Here is a 21586-nt window from a genome sequence, read left to right as displayed (position 1 = left end):
TAATGCTTTAAATGTGCTACATAAATGCTAAAGTATTCTTAAGTAAAGCTGAGTATTGGTTGGTGCAAATTGAAAGGGCCGAGAGGCAGAGCCAATAGAAGAAGACGAAATCCAACGAGTAATAAAAGATTCAAAAACCCAGGACAAGGATGGATTTTCGGCAAAACATTATCAAAAAACTAAATCAAACCCTGATTGCACCCTTGAAAGAAGTACTGAACAGCATTTTAAGGAAGGGAGAGGTCAGACTCAGAGGGAGGAGAGGAGGGGGGCAGGAGACCCAGAGGAGGCCGGCTGCTGAAGCATCCACGGAGACTCCCCTTCCTGCTGCGACCAGCTCCCCTCTCCCCTGGTCTCCTAGAGCACACAGGGAAATCCAGTTCCGACCCCATGAGCCTGTACATATTAAGGGGGGGGGGTTGTCCCAACATGCATCACTTTGATCTCATTGAGAATGAACTGTAATTACTGCCCATTCAGCCTGTTTGGAGAGCTCTTTTTGGAGCTCCTTGCAATCTCTCTTTGTTTGAACTGTGGGGTGTGAAACACAGAGCAGTCAAATACAACATTCCTAGAGTGGACATAAAAGGGGATGTCTGGACCAGCCAGTCAGAACATCCTGTTTCCTCCTGGGCTGGGACAAACTTCCTCTACATGTGACTAGAGGTGGGCGTGACCTCACCTGTGCAGGTAACAACATACCACAGGGCGGGCAGCCATCTCTCTCTCTGATTCCATTCCTTGAAGAAGCCACATCTCCTTAGCCTGAGATGCTCTCTTGGCTTCAAGAGAGGACAAAGGAACTCTCTCCTTATGGGATAGATTCCAGGTGTATATATTTTGTAACCTAAGTCTGCCTTCTGGGATCCTTCTGTGAACAGAATGGGAGTAAACTATTTTATATACTTTTATTTTTTAAAAAATATTTTTATTAGCAATTCAACAACATATCCAAACATATCATATTATTTACCGCCTTCCTACCCCTCAAACCCCCCTCCCCTCCCCCTAAGACTTCCCTCAGCTCAGCTTCCAATTATCAGCACAGGTGTCCACCCACCATGAGGCAGAACTTCATTAGTGCTCCACAAGCTTCCTGCGCTTTAAGTTTTGCAGCCTCCAGATGTCCCTTCCAGAAAAGTGTCTCAGTGAAAGGGACTCCCAGGGATCCGAAGGAGTGTATTGAACCAGGTTATTCATTGCTCCAAACTTTGGACTTCTGTCTGTCCTCTGGGAGAGGCTGGCCTGCCCCTTTTTCAGGGCAACTTCCTTCCCTCTGCTCCAGTATGAGGGCAGCATACATAGCTCACAGCCCCCTCTTAAATCCCGTCAACTATAAAAAAAGCAACCACTATCAAATACTTGACAATCCTAGACAGCATCTTAAAAAGCAGAGACCTCACCTTGCCAACAAAGGCTTGTATAGTTAAAGCTACGGTTTTCCCACTAGTGATGTATGGAAGTGAGATCTGGACCATAAAGAAGGCTGATTGCCAAAGAATGGATGCTTTTGAATTCTGGTGCTGGAGGAGACTCTTGAGAGTCCCATGGACTGCGAGAAGATCAAACGTATCCATTCTTCAGGAAATCAGCCCTGAGTGCTCACTGGAAGGACAGATCGTGAAGCTGAGGCTCCAAGACTTTGGCCACCTCATGAAAAGAGAAGACTCCCTGGAAAAGACCCTGATGTTGGGAAAGATGGAGGGCACAAGGAGAAGGGAATGACAGAGGCAAGATGGTTGGACAGTGTTCTCGAAGCTACCAGCATGAATTTGACCAAACTGTGGGAGGCAGTGGAAGACAGGAGTGCCTGGCGTGCTCTGGTCCAGGGGGTCACGAAGAGTCAGACACAGCTAAACGACTAAACAACAACATCAAGTACTTTAAAAATCAGCACCTAGACTGTTTCAGTAAATGCCTGGGGGCCTAAAACAGATGTGAATGGGCAACGCAAATCAGAGCGCATTGTGTGTGTGCAACTTGCAAGAGGGCAGAGGGACAGAGTCTCTGCTTCACGCCCCTCTCTGCTCTCCTCCTCCTCTCTTTGACTTCCCACATTTATGTGGAAATGCTACAGGTCCACCTCATAGGGAGGTTGTAAAGACAGCAGAGTTGGTTTTTATGAAGCACTTTGAACTCTCCGAGTGCCCTCTAGTTTATCTCCCCATGTTGAGCCCCCACCGCCTTTGCTCAGAGGGGCTCTGGCCCTGCCCCCCCATCCCTGGGCCACCTTCCCTTTTCATTCAAGGTGCACGGCTAGGAGATGGATCTTCTGCCAAACTCCCCTTTATTCCTGTTGCCACCACAGAGAACTCTTCAACACTTCACCCCAAACATAACAAAGGAGCAGTGGCGTAGCGTGGGTTGTCAGCACCCGGGGCAAGGCAAGTAATTTGCGCCCCCTAACCCGTGGATTTGCGCCCCCTAACCCGTGGATTTGCCCTAACCCCAGATGTTGCGCCCGGTGCGGCCGGCCCCCCCTGCACCCCCCACGCTACGCCACTGCAAAGGAGGAAGTGTGCATCGATTCATTAAACTGATTTATTTAAAAAATAGACATAAACATGTGGTTTCAAATGTTCTCTTTTCTTTTCTTTTCCTTTTGAAACTTTGCTACAGCTGCAACAACGGGGATTATAATGCTGTTTCTCTACTACAGGTCTAACCAACCCTGCTCCACAATTGCCACCACTGTCCCATTCCATTCCACCCTCCAATGGTTGCAGCCAACCATCTTGGCTGCAGGTCCCAGAAGACGGGCTCTCTCCTTAGAGACCTTTTCCACCTAGCCTGGGAGGGCAGAGCCTGGATTGACTCCAGCTGCAAAAGCTGAGGCTGCTGAACAGACTCTTGAATTTGTGGTTTTTTGGGGGGGTTGTTGCTGTTGATGTTTTGTTTTTATATTTTAGATCTTGTGATTTATGTGGAAATTTTTCAGTTCAATTGCTCAATCCCAGCATTCCAAACTCCAAACTACCCCTATCACCATCTAGCATTTCCTAAAATTTACTCTTCTACTGTAATTACCATTATTATATTAATGTCATTGATACATGTGTATAAAACTTTAACTACAAACACCAAGACATTGCACTGAAACTTTTGGTAAATGTGCATGCATGCACTTTCCAAGAGTCTCATTCGAGAGTCAGTGGGGTGCAGTGCTTAAGAGTTTTGGACTAGGAACTGGGAGACCTGGGTTCAAATCCCCACTCAGCCATGCAGCTCACTGGGTGATGGCTTCACAGCCCAACCTACCTCACAGGGTTGTTGTCAGGATTAAACGATGAGGGGGAGAGCGACTTAAGACCACACTGAGCTTCTTGAAGAAACAGGTGGTATATAAAGGCATCCAATAAATTTCGCTAAGAAGAAAGGTAAGATTCTGCTCTTAGGCAAGACGAATCAGGTGCACAAATATAAGATGGGACATACCAGGCTTGTCAGTAGTACATATGGAAAAGACCTGGGGTCTTAGTGGACCACAAGACTAACATGAGTCAACATCAGCGAAATAGGCTGTTATTCTAGGCTGCGTCCAAAGAAGTCAAGTGTCCAGATCAAGAAAAGTAATAGTCCCACTTTCTTCTGCCTTGTTCAGACCACACCTGGAGTCCTGTGTCCAGTTCTGGGTGCCCCAATTTAAGAAGGATTTTGACAAGCTGGAAGGTGTGCAGAGGGGGGTGAGCAAGGCAATTAAGCGTTGGGAAACCAAGCCTTCTGAGGAACAGGAAGGGGTGTCACGTGGAAGCTTGAACAAGCTTGTTTTCACCGGCTCTGGAGGCTGGCACCCAAATCAATGGCTTCAAATTAGAGATGCCCTTGGAAGGTTGTGGACTCTCCTGCCTTGGAGGTTTGTAAGGAGAAGTTTGAAGGCAATATGTCATGGAAGCTTTAGTTGAGAGTCCTGCAGTGGACTAGACGACCCAGAAGTCTCCTGCAGGTCTAAAATTCTATGATTCTCCCCTGTATGAACTCTTTGATGGGCCATGAGGTTAGTCCTCTTACTGAAGCTCTTTCCACATTCCAAGCACTGATATGGTTTCTCACCACTGTGAATTCTTTGGTGGGAAGTGAGGTTGTCCTTCCGGGTGAAGCTCTTCCCACATTCCAAGCACTGATAGGGTTTCTCCCCAGTGTGGATTCTTTGATGGGCCATGAGGTTGGTCCTCTTACTGAAGCTCTTTCCACATTCCAAGCACTGATATGGTTTCTCCCCTGTGTGAATTCTTTGGTGGGAAGTGAGATGGGCTTTCTGGCAGAAACTCTTTCCACATTTCACACATTGATAGGGTTTCTCACCACTGTGAATTCTTTGGTGAGCCATGAGCTTGGTCCTCTTACCAAAGCTCTTTCCACATTCCAAGCACTGATAAGGTTTCTCCCCTGTGTGAATTCTTTGGTGAGAAGTGAGACTTTGCTTCTGGTTGAAGCTCTTCCCACATTCCAAGCAGTGATACGGTTTCTCCCCTGTGTGCATTCTTTCATGGCAAGTTAGATTGGCCCTTTGGCTGAAGCTCTTTCCACAATCCAAGCATTGATAGGGTTTCTCACCACTGTGAGTTCGTCGATGGGCCATGAGCTTGGTCCTCTTACCAAAGCCCTTCCCACATTCTAAGCACTGATAAGGTTTCTCACCACTGTGAATTCTTTGATGGGTAGGGAGACTTTGCTTATGACTGAAGCTCTTTCCACATTCCAAGCACTTATAGGGTTTCTCCCCTGTGTGAATTCTTTGGTGGGAAGTGAGGTTGACTTTCTGGCGGAAACTCTTCCCACATTCCAAGCACTGATAGGGTTTCTCTCCTGTGTGAATTCTTTGGTGGGAAGTGAGGTTGACTTTCTGGCGGAAATTTTTTCCACATTCCAAGCACTTATAGGGTTTCTCTCCTGTGTGAATTCTTTGGTGGGAAGTGAGATCAGCTCTCTGGCAAAAACTCTTTCCACAATCCAAGCATCGATAGGGTTTATCCCCGGTATGAATGCTTTGGTGGGAAGTGAGACTTTGCTTCAGACTGAAGCTTTTCCCACATTCCAAGCACTGATAGGGTTTTTCACCTGTGTGAATTCTTTGGTGGTGAGTGAGATTGACTCTCTGGCAGAAACTCTTTCCGCATTCCAAGCACTGATCGGGTTTCTCACCACTGTGAATTCTTTGGTGGGAAGTGAGACTTTGCTTCTGGGTGAAGCTCTTTCCACAATTCACGCATTGATAGGGTTTCTTTTCCCCCAAAAAAATGTTTATTAAGATTTTCCAAAAAGACAAAAAAGATTAAAAAAGAAAAAAGGAAAAAAAGAAAAAAACAAACATCTTTTACAACCTTTTTTTCAATAGCATATTTCCATGACTTCCCCACACCTCCCTCTCTTGTATTCCATTTCCAATTATTAGTTCAACAAGTTCTTATCCCCAATTTTTTAACCTTATTATATTTAATTCATTATTGTATTTAATTCATTTTAGATAACCAATTTTAGCTTATAAACATCCATCTTTGTACCTCAGTACCCATTCTTTAAATCTTTTTCTAAGGTTGACCCCAATACCCTTCCATGAATTCCCCATTTTAATACCCCTGACAAAATAAAATAAAGAATCAAAATATAGTTATACACCCTTTAGGTTCCCAATCCCCACCCCCCTTTTCCCGGTTTTGATCCCCCATCAATATCTATCATCCTATCTGCAATCAGCCTGGAGATCTCACGTCCGAGGCTCGTAATTCTCTCTCAATTCCTCTCTGCCGGTTTTTTTGATAGTCCTTTATACCAAAAACCAAAACTCGGGGAAGCTCTGTCTCAGTAATGTCCATTTTTCTTCCAGCCAGATCTCCATATTTAAAAGTGGAGCTCAAATCTTGTTTCTCGATCTTTTTGAGTCCAAATGTCCCAAAAGCTCCAACTTCTAACTTGATCAAATTTATAATCCACAAATCTTCAGATCTCCTGGGGAGGTCTCTCCATTCTTCATTCACCAATTCAAACCAAATTTCCCTCATCCAGTTCTTATTTTCCTTTGTATCCTTTTTGACAGGCCTCTGGCTTTCCTTCATCTGTGGCATTGTTGCTCCTCCTTCCTTACTCTCCAGCACCTCATATATTTCTTTTCCCACTTTCTCAATTTTCTCAAGCTTCTCTTCCTGTTCGGCTACCAAAACTTTTTGTTCCGCTGCAAGGGCCTTTTGTTCAGTTGCAGAGACTTGAGTCAAGTCCTTACTAAGTTCAGTAAAATTGTTTACTGTTTCATTCAATGTTTTGACCCTTATAGCCAAAACATCATTTTGTTCTTGTAGCTTTCCCAGAAGAAACCAAGTTCTATTTAGCTCCATCAGTATTTTTCCACTTGCAGCCATTGTAGTGTCCCAGAACCTCCTCTAGAGGGATTCTGGTTACTTAGTTCATAAAAAAGCCAAAAGTCAAATTAGTTTGTATCAATTCCTCCTTGTTTCCAACAATTTATAACCAAATTGTAGCAAATATGTCCAGCAGAGACCACAGAACCAATGTTCTCTTTCTTTCCCAACTTTGACAGCTAATTTGACAGCTGTCAAAATCTTCTATGTCTCTTAAACAGGCTCTCTCGCGGATCGCTCCCAGGTCCCGGGGGGGTTGCCCTTCAGCTCTTAAAAACAACTCTTATCCTCCAGCAAACAAGCTTAAACTGCCAAGTCGTGGAATTAATAACTTTTATCCAATAAGAAAGAAATTATTCTCTCAACCTTAGTTAGCTAGTCCTTGCTTTAAGATGTTTACAAGGCGGGGAGACGGACTTCCTTTTTGCGCCTACCCCGTTCGTTCCAGATCCAAAAAAAAAATATTTCCTTTTAAGTCCAATTTCCGTATTACTCACGGGTTGTTACTTTTAGTCCCGATATTTCAAGGAAGAAGTCAGCGCTCTCCGTCCATGGCATGCGGCTTCACTCAGCAGGGGAAGCAGAGGACTCTCAGCACCGCGCCGCTCCCCGTCCCCCGTTCCGGAACCTTTAAAAAGGCTCCTTCGCGGGTCGGGGGCCGCAAAGGTGCCCACCGAGTCACCAGGTCCACAGGTTTCCACGCCTGTGGTTTTTAGGGGTCCCCGCGTTGCCGGCGCGTCAGGACCCGACCCATGCTGAGCCGATTCCCTCTGGAGCTCGGAGGCAATCCGCCATTAGACGATGGCGCTAACCCGGAAGTCGATAGGGTTTCTCCCCAATATGAATTTTTTGGTGGGAAGTAAGACCAGCGCTCACAGTGAAGCTCTTCCCACATTCCAAGCACTGATATGGTTTCTCCCCTGTGTGAATTCTTTGGTGAGAAGTGAGATCAACTCTCTGTAGGAAACTCTTTCCACAATCCAAGCATCGATAGGGTTTCTTCCTGGTATGAATGCTTTGATGGGTAGTGAGATGGGCCCTGAGACTGAAGTTCTTTCCACATTCCAAGCACTGATAGGGTTTCTCACCACTGTGAATTCTTTGGTGGGAAGTGAGACTTTGCTTCCGACTGAAGCTCTTCCCACATTCCATGCATTGATAAGGTTTTTCACCACTGTGAATTCTTTGATGGGAAGTGAGACTTACCTTTTGGGTGAAGCCCTTTCCACAATTCACACATTGATATGGTTTCTCCCCGGTATGAATTCTTTGGTGGGAAGTGAGATGGAAGCTCACAGTGAAACTCTTCCCACATTCTGAGCACTGATAGGGTTTCTCACCACTGTGAATCCTTTGATGGGCCGTGAGAGTCGTCCTGTGATTGAAGCTCCGCCCACATTCCGAGCACTGATAGGGTTTCTCACCTGTATGAATTATTTGATGGGCTGTGAGATGGGTTCTCTGACTGAAGCTCTTTCCACACTCTCGGCATTGAAATGGCTTCTCCCCCCTGTGAATTCTTTGGTGTTTACGGAAGGTTTTGCTTGTATTAAAGCTTTTCCTACATTCCAAGCACTGATAGGGTTTCTTGCCTGTATGAATTATTTGATGTGAAATGAAATGTGCACTCGTACTGAAGCTCTTTCCACATTCCAAGTATTTTAGTGGGTCCTCCCCTGTGTGAATTATTTCCTGTGAAGTGAGGCTTTCATTCCAACAGAAACTTCCCCCCCATTCAGAGAACTGAGAGGGTTTCTTCCCAATAGCATTTCTTTGGTGGGTAGTCGAATGGGAACTGTGACTGAAGCTCTCTCCACACTCCAAGAGTGGCAATGGCTTCTCCACTGTGCGGATTCTGTCATGGGCATCCTCTCTCTCTATTTCCGAATCATCACCACCTGCAATGAGGAAATGGATTAGAGCTGCAGGAAGAAATGGAGTGCCACTGTATTGAATATTGATCTCTAACCCATGTGATAGAGGAAGAATTCCATGCATCAACACTGCTGACCACACACTAGAGGTGGGTAGTGTTAGAAACAGAGATAGGACAGCTAGGACATAAAGAGGACCTTAAACCTAGGTTATGGGCTCAAAAATGGTATGTCCATATGCACTCTCTTCTGACAAAAATACAAAGCTGAAAAGGAATGAACAGCAGCTAAAATAATATGTTCATTTTTCACATGGTCTAGTCCTTCCCCTGCCCACCCCTCTGATTTTTAAAGAAGGTCTCTCCTTCAGTCTTTAAAGAGTAGCTGGAAGTGGGGAGGCAGAAAAAGGTCCTCCTTTCCTTCCACTCTGCACTTTTAATCCGAAATCTTAGGTTCTGCGAGCAGAGCTCGGAAACTGCTCGTGTGTATGACATTCCCTGTTGCAAAATGTGCCTAGCACCATGCGAGTTTCAGACAATGGAGGTGGTGGATGATTGTGTCTACCTAAGAAACCAACAACCTCTTCGTTGATGCTGACCTGGACAAGTGTACTGGCGAGGCAGTTACGGCAACGGCTCACCTCTCCAAAAGAGTATGGGCGAATGGGATGCTAACCGTTCAATACCAAGATGAAGGTCTACTAGGACTGCGTGTTGAGCAAGCTGCTTTGTGAAGTGAATTGTGGACAATTACAACCATCAGAAAAACCCCTCAATGCTCTGTGTCAGGAAGATTTTGGGCAATACAAGGCAGGTCAGTGTCAAACAAAGATATGCTTTGGACTATATGGGATTGGCAGAAATGACTGGCAGAATCCGGGACCAGGGAGAAGAGGCAGTGGAAGAAGATTGGAAGAAATTTAAAGACTATCTACAGAAATATTGTAAAATTAATGAATGTTAGAATGATGTTGGATAGAAATTAAGTGGTTTCCAGCTGTAATGCTTCAAGAATATGGAAAAAGGGTATAAATGGGTTAAAACGTAATTAAAATGATGTTGGATTGGAAATAAGTGGTATTTGTAACAAAGTTAATAAGAATATGGAAAAATTAATTGATAATGGATGAAAATACTGAGTTATAAAATGTTAAGTTATAGAGATAAGATAAACGAAAGAGGGTAAGGATTTGCTGATTTGATTATTTAAATGGGAATACAAGAAGGGGAGGTGTGAGGAAGTCAAAGAAACAAGCAAATGAGTTTTAAGTTATGAAAAAGAATTGTTTTTAATTTTTTGTATTTTTTCTGTGTGTTTATTCTAATTTTTTTTGTTTTTTTTATTATGTGTTTATGATGTGTTTTTGTGTATCTGTTTTTGTAAAATCTTAATAAATATTTCTTTAAAAAAAAGAAAAGATGTGCTTTCCTAACCTCAAATTCCCAGCATGTTCCCATTCCATTCTCAGCAAGGTCTATGCTGGCTTGATCATGTCCAAGGTCAAAACAGTCGATAGACCTCCATTTAAGGTGAGTTTGAGGGTATTAGAATCCCAGGTGCTGCAAGTGGCCCTGCAGAGCTCCCTCAAAACCAGGGAGGCTTATCACAGAGAGAGATGCATGGAATTTCCAAAGAGAAATTATGATCCACAAGGGAGCCTTACTGAGAGAGGCCACTATCCCACAATTCTCCTCCATGACTTCCTTATGCAGAGCTCTCTGGTCAGGATCCAGCAACGCCCATTCCTCATCTGTGAAACGAACAGCGACATCTTCAAAGCACACTGGACCCTAAGAGAGAAAGGGAAAGATCCTCTTTAGACAGCACTAAGGTTGTCTGCTACACATTGCTCTGTTTCTTTCTGCTTATTAAATGGTGTTTTGTTTCAATGGGATCGTCCTGCTGCAGATTTTAATTTGGGTGCTCTTTTTAATGTCTTAGTGGAATTCTTGTGTGATTTAGTGATGGACATTAATCTTAGTTTAAATGGGTAGAACTCTACATTGTGTTCTTAAAATCCTTCTGTCTGTGCCAGATGGAAGGATCCCCTCTCTGCTCCCCATGTGATGTTCTTGGGTGGGGGGAGACCCTTATGATGCCCTAAAGACAACTTCAAGAAGTGCACTGCAGGAATGGAGGGAGGAGAAGGGGGGGAAAAGCCCCATTGTGCAACTGATGTGACAGGATAGGTGAATCCTGGGAACCGTTTTTTTGTAGCCTTGATGAACTGCTTAGAAGTCTATTTTAGCATTCAATGATAACTCTAGAAATAAAACTACAATGACTTATGAATGATCTTATTGACCTTCAGAAGGTGAGTTAAGGCAAGGTGGCTGTTCCTTATTCTCAGCACATTAAGTTTCTCGAATGGCATTCCCAACCTCTTGGCTTCTGTCCAAGCTGCCCTTGACAAAGACGCCTTAAGAGAAGCTTGGACAGAAGCCAAGAGGAGGAGAGAGATTTTTGGGGGGCCAGAGGCACCCTGGCTGCCCCACCCCTCAGCCCCCTTCCCCACAGGGCTCCCTCCCTCTACCTGAGCTGCTTCCACAGCCGTTGCTTCTCCCTCCACACCAGGAATAGATGGAAGAGGAGGTCTTGCTGGCATCATCTGGTCACCTGCAAGAGACAGAGGTAAGTGGGAAGCCAGGAGTGCAGCTGCTCTCCAAAAAGTCTCACCTTCTGAGTGCATCTGGACATTTGGACCCATTTCATAATTTAGTTGGGTTAAAAAATACAACTCCCTCCTTGGTGCTCCTGGCCCCAAGTGTCTACCCCCCCAAAAAAAGAGGAAAACAACCCATGGATTTGTTTTGATATCCACAGAAAGGAACCAAATGGAGAACGGACTCCTTCCTTACCCAGCAGCCTCTCTCTGGTTTTCAACGGAGTCCTTTTGGTCTCAGAGGAATCTGGGCCCATTTCTGCAAACAGATTCTGTCTCTGAAATAGCAACAAATATTCAAAACAGAAACTATGAAGAAGAGTTAGAAAAGGAATGACAGAGGCAAAAACTGAAGGGCAATCTGATAGCATTGAATGGCTGCTTTCCAAAAAAGGATGGTATATTAACAGAGAATTTTCAGATATTGTCACTCACGTTCGGAGCCCCTTTGGAGTATCTAGATGAAAGTCTCTCTCACCTGCTGCTCTGCCTGCTTTCTCTCCTCCGCCTGACTCAGTAGGAAACCTTCGGCCAGGGCCACCGCCTGAGAACTGCTCTCCGCTCCACATTCCCTCACCCAGCTCTCCATCTCCAGTGGAAGGACAGCCAGGAACTGCTCCAAGATCACCAGGTCCAGCATCTCAGCTTTCGTGTGCCTTTCTGGCTTCAGCCATTGATGGTAAAGGTGGTAGAGTCGGCTGCAAACCTCTCGAGGTCCTTTGGCCTCCTGGAAGCAGAACTGCCTCAATTGCTGGCTCTGCACCTCTGAGCGGAGAGTGTCCTCCTCACCCAGGATCTTCTGCACAGTTTTTCCCCAGAATCCCCCACTGCTCCCGGTTCTGATGGCATGGCCTCTTCCTGCTTCAGGGCCAGCTGAGTTTTTCTCATCCATCTGTGCTCTCAGGAAGCCTCCAAGAGAGAGAATCCCTTGATCTTCTGCCAAGCTCTGTCTGTCTGAATTAGAGATCCTTGCAAATTCTACAAAGCAAATACATCGCTCTGTTACAAAACTGACATATTGCCTGGAAGAGAAAAATATTCCGTGAGGAAGTATGTATGAGTCTTGGAAGAGCCAGCTCTGGACTGCACCACAACCCAGACTCTTGAGGTTTCTTTAGAAAGGAGAAGGAAAACGTATTTTTCGCTCCATAAAATGCACCAGAGCATAAGGCACACCTAGTTTTTAGAAGGGGATGCAAGAAAAAAAATATTTTTAAAGGGAGCTCTGAGCAGAGCCTGTATGCATCCCAGGCTCTGCTCAGTGCTCCCTTTCACGAGTCGCGTGGAGCGTGTGTGGGGCGCTTGCAGGCTTTTCCCCAGGAGGGAGAAGCCCCCAAGAGCCGCACACATGCTCCACGCGGCTAGTGAAAGGGAGTGTGGCTCTTGGGAGCTTTTCCAGGAGGTGGGGGAAGGGACTGAGGGGCTGCCCTCTGTCCCTTCCCCCACCTCCCACAAAAGCCAGCAAGAGCCACACGCTCTTTAAAGGGTGCACGGCTCCTGCGGGCTTTTCTACGAGGAGGGAGAAGGGACTGACTGGCCACGTCAGTCCCTCCTCCCTCCTCGGGGAAAAGCCTGCAAGAGCCGGGCGGAGCGTATGTGCGGCTCTTGGGGGTGCTTTCTGCCTGCCTCCCGCCTGCATTCCCTCCATAAGACGCACACACATTTCCCCTTTTTAGGAGGGAAAAAGTGTGTCTTATGGAGAGAAAAATACGGTAAGTCTCCAGCCCTCCTAGAGGGAAAGTGACCATTCAAAATGTGCAGGGAACTGCTGGTCTTTCTGAGAGATGAATCAGCCTGGTTGCTGCTGCCTTTCAGAGTTTTCAATCAAGGAATGAAGTCAGAACTGTGATTGACAAGTGACTCATTTGTACTGAGTGTTATCTGAGCATTGGGTTATGGTGGAGGTCCTAACTCAGGACTCCTCAAGAGTTGTCTCCTGCCCAACCCCATTCAGAGCACATTTATTCCCTTATCTGGCTAACTTCTGAGGGCCAAATGACATGTGGGTGGGGTCAAAGGACAACAACACTCGAAAGCAAATAAAGTGGGACTCGGCTTTCTAAGCGTGTAATGTGTTTTCAACTGTTCTTATTGCTGTTTTTTAAATTTTGTAATCTGCTCTTGGAAATTCGGGTGATGGGCAGGGAACAAGCAATAATGATGATGATGTTACATTGCTTAACATGCCCCCTCCCCAGTCATGAATACTTGAGGGCACTCCTGGGTCCATCATGGTCGCTTGAGGCTCAGGTGCCCATGTCCAGCTCAGGCTAGTTCCCCACCCCACAGACCTTTTGGGACAGAAAAGACATGGCCCTGGTCTTCCCTGCTCTGCACCAGATGGGATGGTTGCAACGCTCTCTGTGTGGAACTGCCTTGAAGGCGACTCGGGAACTGGTCCAAAATGCAGCAGCCAGATGATTGGCTGGGCTGCCTCTCTTTATGAAGGGCATTTCTCTCCCACCTCTTTGTCCAAGGAGATCAAGGTGGCATCCATGGGTCTACCCCTCCCCACTGAGTCCCCCCACAACAAACACATTGGATTCCTGTTTTAAAACAGTTGCACTGGTTGTTTCCTTTCCAGCAGGACCTCTCCTGCTCTCAATGCCTTGGCTTGTGAGACCTCCAGTGGTGCTTTCATAGAACTATAGAAGTGGATGGCACCCCAAGGATCATCTAGCTCAACCCCAGGCAATCTGAGAGGCCACGCTTGCATCTGGAGGAACTGAGCACTGGAGGAGAAAATGGGCCCTGCAGGATCAGGCCAGAGGCCTCCCTCCTATAGGGGAGACAGAGAAGAGGAGCCACCCATTGCCCTCTCCTCCTCCTCCACAGATTGGCCTCCTCCTCTTTTAACGCCACCTTTATTGGTGGCCTCTGCCTCTTGTGGGAGGGAGTTCCACAGGTTTTACTCTGTCCTGCAAGAGGAAGCGCTTTCTCTTCTCTGCCTTCCTTCCTTCCTTCCTTCCTTCCTTCCTTCCTTCCTTCCTTGCACCAGTGAGGTTTTAGGGACCAGGATATATTTCATGTCCGAATGTTTCCATCCGCGGACAACCTCTGTCATAAAAGGGGACTGATCCATACATCTGAATGGGGTTTCTCTGCATGCATTTCCCCACTCCTGGACCCAAGGGGTCAGCAGCGCATCCATGCAAAGGAAGCGCAGAGCTGCCGCCCTCCTGCGACCCTCCGCGCCCTGACTTGCCCCCCCTCTTGCCATGCAGCGCTGGGACCCCCGCTCTCCCCATGGGCCCTATCCTGGGAGAGAGGAGACTCACCGGATCCCAGCAGGTGCCTCCAGGCAGCCTCTGCAGAGCCGAACCAACGGGACCCCCACACGCCCGACTTCTTGCAGGAAAGGGAGGGATTGGGCTTTCGCTCTGGAGGACCCTGCCCCCCCCCCGTCTTACTTTCCTGTCTAGGAATCTAACTCGATTCCGTTTAACCCTTGGCAAGCCGAGCGCACCCAACTCACGCCTCTCCCTCTCTCGAGAGCCGGAGAATCGCGCACCAATAGCATCCCGAGAAGGCGGAGCAGGAGAGGTTTATGGATTACTTCCGGCAAGGGATACATTCAGTTTTGGACAGCAGTTGAACAGCTGGCCCCCTAACAGCTGGCCCCTGAACACGGGTCCTAAGAAATCTTCACTGGCTCCCGGTCCGTTTCTGAGCACCATTCAAAGTGTTGGTGCTGACCTTGAAAGCCCTAAATGGTCTCAGCCCGAGGAAAACATTTCCGCAAAAAGATCAAAACATGTAGCCGCAGGTGATACAATAGGAGCCTTTCTGCAAATGGCCTTTGCAACACAACTCACTGGGTGGTAACAAAGTATACACATTTGCCTCTTTTCAACGGATGCTTTCGCTTAGCCCCGTTTCCTCAATGAATCCACCCATTTCAGTAAAACCTGAGCTGAAATAGTAAGGAAAGCAAAAGAGGAGCCCTGTCTGATCCCCGTCAGCCTCCAGACTCCCCCAGTCACGCGGCAGGAGATTCTTCCTGAGCCCCCCCCCGCTCCGTGAGGTGGGTATGACATCATGGATGATCCAGTGATGATCCATATGATCCATTGATGATCCACATGATCCAAGCAGACTTGTCCAAAGAGCAGATCTCTAGGCCTGAATGAAACGGGTCTGCGATGATGGATTCGGGGGTCAAGAAATCCGCCCTTTCCAATGCTCTCTCAGGCTGGCCAGGAAAAGGCAGGGAGCAGGAATCGTCAGGCATCCCGGCTGACAGACAGACTTGTCATGTTGCCAAAACATGGAGTCTGAGCTGATTTCCATGTACAACTCACTTTGTGGCGCAACCGGGGATGTTTTTGGGGTGCTCTCTCTGTGACGGGGGCGTCGATTATTTGAGGATGTACAAATTGCAACGCGCTTTAGTTCTGGGCTGCTTCACTCCTCGCATGGGGGGGGGGGTGCTCTGCGCGCAAACAGATCAACAGCTGCCTTGCTTTCTTCCTGGCCTCATTGTCTTGCCTCTGACGGAGACACAAAGGAAGAATTTTACCTGGGTGTCGGGGCTTTGTGTGCAAAAAGCAAAGCCACTTTTTTTTCCTAACACAGGAGTCACAAAGCCTAACCCGCTGTTCAGTGTGCACCAATACCTAAAACCTGGAATGGATCTAAGATCATGGCGTGGGGGGCGGGGGGAGGGAAGGATTTTCAGTGTAAACATTGTAGGGGGGGGCGGACTTTGCAGCTGGATTGCCGGGATCAGCCCCTTCCTCGCTCTCCTCATCCCCAGAAGGAAGAAGGAAGGGGGAAACCTTCCTCTCCTTCGCCCCCCTCAATTCCTCCCCTCCCGGTACATCCTCCTCTCACCCCGCCCCCACAACCCTCAACCCCTCCCCCGTATGTCGCACCTCTTCCTCCTCCTCCAATCCGGCTTCTGTTTCCGGAATGAGCGGAGAGAGCCCCCCTCCCAACCTGCCTGCTTCTCCCGGACGTGGAGCTTTTGGGCCGGATTGCTGCTCTGCGGCGTAGCTCGGGGGGGGGGGCGCTTTTCGGAAAAGGGAAGAGGGGCGGCAGGGGACCCCCGTGGATGTTGCAGGAAAGGAAAGGAGAATCGGGAGCGAGAACAAAGAGGTAAAGGGGTCACGGGGGGGGAGAGGGGATAAAAGGACCCAGAGACCCCCGCCAGCTCCCCCAAGCGCCTTCCGTGGGGTCTGGATCCCTGCGCGCGTGCTGCGAAGGGGGCTTTCCTTGGCCCCTTAGGCGCCTTGGCAGCGGCGGACATGGGGAAGCTACGCAGGGGGTCCCCACGAGGGCCCCCTTGCCCCGTTTCCCCCGCGCAGGCATCCCTGGGGTCCTGTGGGCTCCGCACGGATAAAGCCAGAGCCGCGCCAAGGGGGGCCTCTGGGACAGAGGGAGGGAGTCGAGGAAGTGGGGAGGGGGAGCATCCCTGGGGCAGGGAAGTGCAGCACTGGTGTGGGGGAGAGAGGAAGACCAGTCTTTGGGGGGACTTCACCATGGTGGCGCCTGCGGGGATTCTCTGTAGGGGCCGCCTTGGCTTCTCCCTCCCACCCAGGAATCGGCCACCCCTTCAAGGAGACCAGAGAGGGATCCCTGGAAAGTGGGGGGTCGTGTCCCCCCTCCCCTTCCTTCCTGCAAGCTCCATCCTCTTCCCACCCCATAAGCCCCTGCCCTGTCCAGGAAGAGGGGAGGGGAGAGGCCTTCTCAGAAGCGGCTCTTCATTTCTGCAATCCCACCCAGGATGCAGCCAGAAACCTTTTCCTCTCTCTCAGGCGTCCATCTTTAAGTTTCTCTTCCACTGCATGGCTCCAGTACAAATAAAAGACAGTAAAACATCAAACATTAAAAACCTCCCGATACAGGGCTGCCTTCAGCTGTCTTCTAAATGTCAGAATGTTGCCCATTTCCTCGCCCTCTGCCTGCTTCCCTGTAACTTCGCTTCTCGCAGGGGGGGGGGAATCAGCAGAAGACCTTCGAAGGACCACCTGCCTGTCCAGACGGAGAGATTTTGGGGGAGATGCTCCTTCAGGTGTACAGGGCCGAGGCTGTTGAGGCCTTTAGGTTGCAGATCTTGCTGCTCCATAACGATCTCATTCAGCAAATAACTTTTTTACTGAAGGCAAAGAAGCATAACAGGATCCAAAAAAAGAGGAAAAACTTAACTTATGTAAAACCCTAACTCAGCATACCAAAACAGCACTCATGTATAAATCACACAAGCTGAGTAGAGAAATAGGAGACTAGGAAGTGGGACCAGGCGCCTTTCGGCCTTGTAATTTATATTCTATTAAATGTCAGAGGAACCTTGGGACTGGATAACAAGCCTGGCTCACTCCAGTTTAAACCAGCTTCATCTGGTTCCCCAAAACAAGAAAGGTTCTTCATAACCTCATCGCAACTTATCCCACCACCAGCTCTCAGCAGAAAGGAAACTGCCGAGTTTCAGGAAGCCTGCATTAGATCAATACTTTTCTATGCCTGGAAAATGCAACATTGACAATTTAAAGATCAGCACTAACAATTTGAATTGTGCTTGAAAATGTGCTGGGAGCCAGGAAAGATCCTTTAGGAGCAGTGATATGTGGTGTCGGCGGCTGCTCCGATTCAGTTGCAGTTTTGGGTCACCTTCTAAGGTAGCCCCATGTAGACCACATAGCGGTAGTCCAAGCCAGAAACAACCAGAGCATGCACCACTCTGGCAAGACAGTGTGCAGGGAAGGAGGGTCTCAGCCTGCGTTCCAGATGGAGCTGCTAGACAGCTGCCCTGGACACAGAATTGAGCTGCGCCTCCATGGTCAGCTGTGAGTCCAAAATGACCCCTAGGCTGTGCACCTGGTCCTTTAGGGCCACAGTTACCCCATTCAGGACCAGGGGGTCCCCCACACCTGCCCACCCCTTGTTCCCCAGGGACAGTACTTCTGTCTTGTCAGGATTCAACCTCAATCTGTTAGCTGCCACCCATCCTCAAACCACCTCCAGGCACCAACACAGGGCATTCACCACCTTCTCTGGTTCCAATTTAAATGAGAAGAAGAGCTGGGTATCACCCACATACTGGTGAACACCCAGCCCAAAACCCCTGATGATCTCTCCCACCAGCTTCCTATAGATATTAAAAAGCATGGGGGAGAGGACGGAGCCCTGAGGCACCCCACAAGTGAGAGCCCAGGGGTCAGAACAGTCATCCCCCAACACCACTTTCTGGACATGGCCCAGGAGGAAGGAGGGGAACCACTGCATAACCATTTCCCCAGCTCTCCTCGAGGGTCCAGAAGGACACCATGGCCAAACGTCTCCAAAGCCACTGAGAGATCTAGCAGAACCAGGAAACAGCTTTCCCCTCAGACTCTAGCGCATCTGAGATTATCAACGAGCGCAACCAGGGCAGTTTCTGTTGCATGATGAGGCCTAAATCCCAATTGGAGGGATCATGGTGGCAGAAGCTTTCCTGGTCCTGCACCCCCAAAAGCTCCAGGCACAAGACTTTCATTAGCTTTGAAGGGGCCATCGGATACTTGGTGGTCTTTTCTTCAAAAGACAAATATTCTGAATACTTTTTAATTGATGTATGATGTAAATAGTGCTTCTGTTTTACATATTCCACATTGGAGAGATTCTGATACACAGATCTGAGTTCATCGCTCCCCCTGAAACTGATGTGTTAGCAGCACTACAAGCCTGGGCAGTGTGTTTGGGGGCCCTGGGCTGCCTAGACAACAAGACACCCTTCTCAGCCTTGCTTATATGGTCCCAAGGAAAGCAGAGCAGTACGTTAGGCACCAGCTTGGCTGCAAGAGTGGCTGGAAGGAGGTGTGCAGGACACCATGTAACTATCTTAGAGACTCCACTCTGGATTTGTGTAGGTTTTCCTCCATAGCCTTTTCTTCTTCTGAAGATAACTCACGAGGCAGCAAAGTATTACGACCAGAGTTTTCCTTCTCGATGGGCTTCCTTCCCTGGTTGACGAGCCCCATCTGCCCTTCACTTTCCTCTGCAGCAGGGGCAGAATCTGCTTTCTTGACTGTGGGATTCACTGTTGTTCTCATCCTCTCCATCCACCAGGGCCTGCCTTCACCTGCAGCAGAATTCCCTAATAAACCAAGGATTTGAGACCCATCAGCTATCCTCACCTGGTTTAGCCGGCCGATTGAAGCCGTTCCTGGGATTGTGGCCTCTGTTGCATGCTGACAGCTTCTGGAAGCCACAGGTGAGAGCTGAGTGCAGGGTGGGGACCAATGGTGGATAAATTACCCCATAAGGTGCATGACATTTCCCCCACCAAAGGAACTACCGCTCCCCTAACACCCCACGACATCGTATGATTATGATATTTAAGACAGAACAGGAACAAATTCATGTCCCCAGAAATAACACAACCTCAGTCCATTAGTGAATCAATACTACATTTTCAAGGTACTACATATTCCACTAAGTACAGTTTATCATTTGGCCTTGAATATCCTGCTTTTCTGTGTCATTTTAGGATAGTCCTGCGTCAGAAGATGGGCACGTGATCAGACAGGACATCATTCTTTAAAAAATCAAGCTGCTTTATGAACATTGGTTGAGGATTTTGATAGTTGCTCATGAATTATTATCATTTGATGACATTGCAACTTCACTTCCTAAAAAATGGGAACATGGGTAGGAGTTGAGGGAATGTAGGAGACATTGAAATAGGAGAAGGTGCTAATGGAACTTGATTTGTTCTCTTTCCCTTAGTTCTCTTCCTTGAAACCAAAACAGGATTCCCTTTCCTACCACTCTGAAGAAGGAGATGGAGAAGGCAGTCAGAACTCCAGGGGATGGGTCACCTCCCCCCCCCCCATTAGGAATAGAAATTAAAATGTGTGAAATGTGGACTATGTTCATTGAATGAGCACACATAGTTCACATCAACGACCTCCAACAGGGGAGAAACCATGTAAAGGTATGGAGTGTGGGAAACGTTTCACTGATAGTGGAAACCTTAGAACACATCAGGGGACTCACATGGGCAAGAAAGGATTCCACTGCAGGGAGTGTGGGAAGAATTTCCATCAATGTGGCCACTTAAGTTTACATCAACATATTCACACAGGGGAAAAACATTTTAAATGCCTGGAGTGCGGAAAGAGCTTCAGTCAGAATGGAGACCTTAAATTACACCAGCGGATTCACACAGGGGAGAAACCATATAAATGTATAGAGTGCGGAATGAGCTTTAGTCATAATGGAAGACTTAGAACACATCAATGGACTCACACAGGGGAGAAATCATTTAAATGTATAGAGTGCGGAAAGAGCTTTAGTGATAATGGAAGCCTTAGAAAACATCAACGGACTCACACAGGGGAGAAACCATATAAATGTATAGAGTGCGGAAAGAGCTTTAGTGATAATGGAAACCTTAGAAAACATCAACGGACTCACACAGGGGAGAAACCATATAAATGTATAGAGTGCGGAATGAGCTTTAGTGATAATAGAAGCCTTAGAACACATCAACGGACTCACACAGGGGAGAAACCATATAAATGTATAGAGTGTGGAAAGAGCTTTAGTCATAATGGAAGCCTTAGAACACATCAACGGACTCACACAGGGGAGAAACCATATAAATGTATAGAGTGTGGAAAGAGCTTTAGTGATAATGGAAAACTTAGAACACATCAACGGACTCACACAGGGGAGAAACCATATAAATGTATAGAGTGTGGAAAGAGCTTTAGTGATAATGGAAAACTTAGAACACATCAGCGGACTCACACAGGGGAGAAACCATTTAAATGTATAGAGTGCGGAAAGAGCTTCAGTGATAATGGAAACCTTAGAAAACATCAACGGACTCATACAGGGGAGAAACCATATAAATGTATAGAGTGTGGAAAGAGCTTTAGTGATAATGGAAAACTTAGAACACATCAACGGACTCACACAGGGGAGAAACCATATAAATGTATAGAGTGCGGAATGAGCTTTAGTCATAATGGAAGCCTTAGAACACATCAACGGACTCACACAGGGGAGAAACCATATAAATGTATAGAGTGTGGAAAGAGCTTTAGTCATAATGGAAGCCTTAGAACACATCAACGGACTCACACAGGGGAGAAACCGTATAAATGTATAGAGTGCGGAATGAGCTTTAGTGATAATAGAAGCCTTAGAACACATCAACGGACTCACACAGGGGAGAAACCATTTAAATGTATAGAGTGCGGAAAGAGCTTCAGTGATAATGGAAAACTTAGAAGACATCAGCAGACACACAGCAGAGAAACCATTTAAATGTATGGACTGTGGAAGGAGCTTCAGTCAGAGAGGAACCCTTGATTTATGTCAACAAACTCACACAAAACACAAACCTTATAAATATCAGGAAAGTAGATAGAGGTTGAGCCCTAGTGGAAGTTCTAAATCAACAGACTCACGGACAGGAAGAACTTTAGGAATTGAAACCCTTCAAACCATCCACAAACTCAGAGAGGAGAAGCAGTTTAAATGAAAAGATTGCAAAAGTGCTTTATTTACAATGGAGTGTTCAAGGAACATCCAGGGACTCTCACATGGAAGATCCCATTTTGGTGTCTGGAGTGTGGGACATCTTCCTCTCAGAGTCCACTCTTTTCTTCACAGAAATGAACTCGGCAGGAAATCAGTCTTTAACACATTTTGTGTATGTGAAGTTCTGGTATTTATGTGTAAAACTGTATAGTAATGAAATATTGAAG

At 47.3% G+C, this 21586-nt stretch overlaps 3 protein-coding genes across 3 annotated transcripts; 1 reads left to right on the top strand and 2 right to left on the bottom strand.

Annotated features, from left to right (window-relative positions):
* Window positions 1-2903: 2903 nt before the first annotated feature.
* On the bottom strand, window positions 2904-8347 carry LOC128422912 (zinc finger protein 260-like). The gene is made up of 3 exons (XM_053407530.1): window positions 8323-8347; window positions 7193-8251; window positions 2904-5229 (listed from the first exon to the last, which is right to left on the bottom strand). The coding sequence occupies exons 1-3, from the start codon at window positions 8345-8347 to the stop codon at window positions 3884-3886; spliced, it is 2430 nt and encodes an 809-aa protein (XP_053263505.1). The 3' UTR covers window positions 2904-3883.
* A 1306-nt stretch (window positions 8348-9653) lies between these two features.
* LOC128421765 (putative KRAB domain-containing protein ZNF788) lies at window positions 9654-11152 on the bottom strand. Its single transcript, XM_053404949.1, has 3 exons — window positions 11086-11152; window positions 10761-10843; window positions 9654-10017 (listed from the first exon to the last, which is right to left on the bottom strand). The coding sequence occupies exons 1-3, from the start codon at window positions 11144-11146 to the stop codon at window positions 9772-9774; spliced, it is 390 nt and encodes a 129-aa protein (XP_053260924.1). The 5' UTR covers window positions 11147-11152; the 3' UTR covers window positions 9654-9771.
* An 8467-nt stretch (window positions 11153-19619) lies between these two features.
* Window positions 19620-21381, top strand: LOC128421735 (zinc finger protein 470-like). Its single transcript, XM_053404898.1, has one exon. The coding sequence runs from the start codon at window positions 19749-19751 to the stop codon at window positions 21141-21143; it is 1395 nt and encodes a 464-aa protein (XP_053260873.1). The 5' UTR covers window positions 19620-19748; the 3' UTR covers window positions 21144-21381.
* Window positions 21382-21586: the final 205 nt, after the last annotated feature.

This window comes from Podarcis raffonei, chromosome 10, assembly GCF_027172205.1.
Source record: "Podarcis raffonei isolate rPodRaf1 chromosome 10, rPodRaf1.pri, whole genome shotgun sequence".
Classification (NCBI taxonomy): Eukaryota; Metazoa; Chordata; class Lepidosauria; order Squamata; family Lacertidae; genus Podarcis; species Podarcis raffonei.
The sequence above is the reverse complement of the archived record's forward strand: the minus strand, read 5'-3'. Positions and strand labels throughout refer to the sequence as shown.

Excerpts from the sequence above, each read along its gene's own strand:
- LOC128421735 (XM_053404898.1), top strand. The coding sequence starts at position 19,749 with ATGAGCACACATAGTTCACATCAACGACCTCCAACAGGGGAGAAACCA.
- LOC128421765 (XM_053404949.1), bottom strand. The coding sequence starts at position 11,146 with ATGGGCCCAGATTCCTCTGAGACCAAAAGGACTCCGTTGAAAACCAGA. Across the intron at positions 10,844-11,085 it reads AACCAGAGAGAGGCTGCTGG|GTGACCAGATGATGCCAGCA; the intron begins GTAAGGAAGGAG and ends TGTCTCTTGCAG. Across the intron at positions 10,018-10,760 it reads CGGCTGTGGAAGCAGCTCAG|GGTCCAGTGTGCTTTGAAGA; the intron begins GTAGAGGGAGGG and ends TTTCTCTCTTAG.
- LOC128422912 (XM_053407530.1), bottom strand. The coding sequence starts at position 8,347 with ATGGAATTCTTCCTCTATCACATGG. Across the intron at positions 8,252-8,322 it reads ATTCTTCCTCTATCACATGG|GTGGTGATGATTCGGAAATA; the intron begins GTTAGAGATCAA and ends TCCTCATTGCAG. Across the intron at positions 5,230-7,192 it reads TTCCCACCAAAAAATTCATA|GGGAAAAGAAACCCTATCAA; the intron begins TTGGGGAGAAAC and ends ACATTTTTTTGG.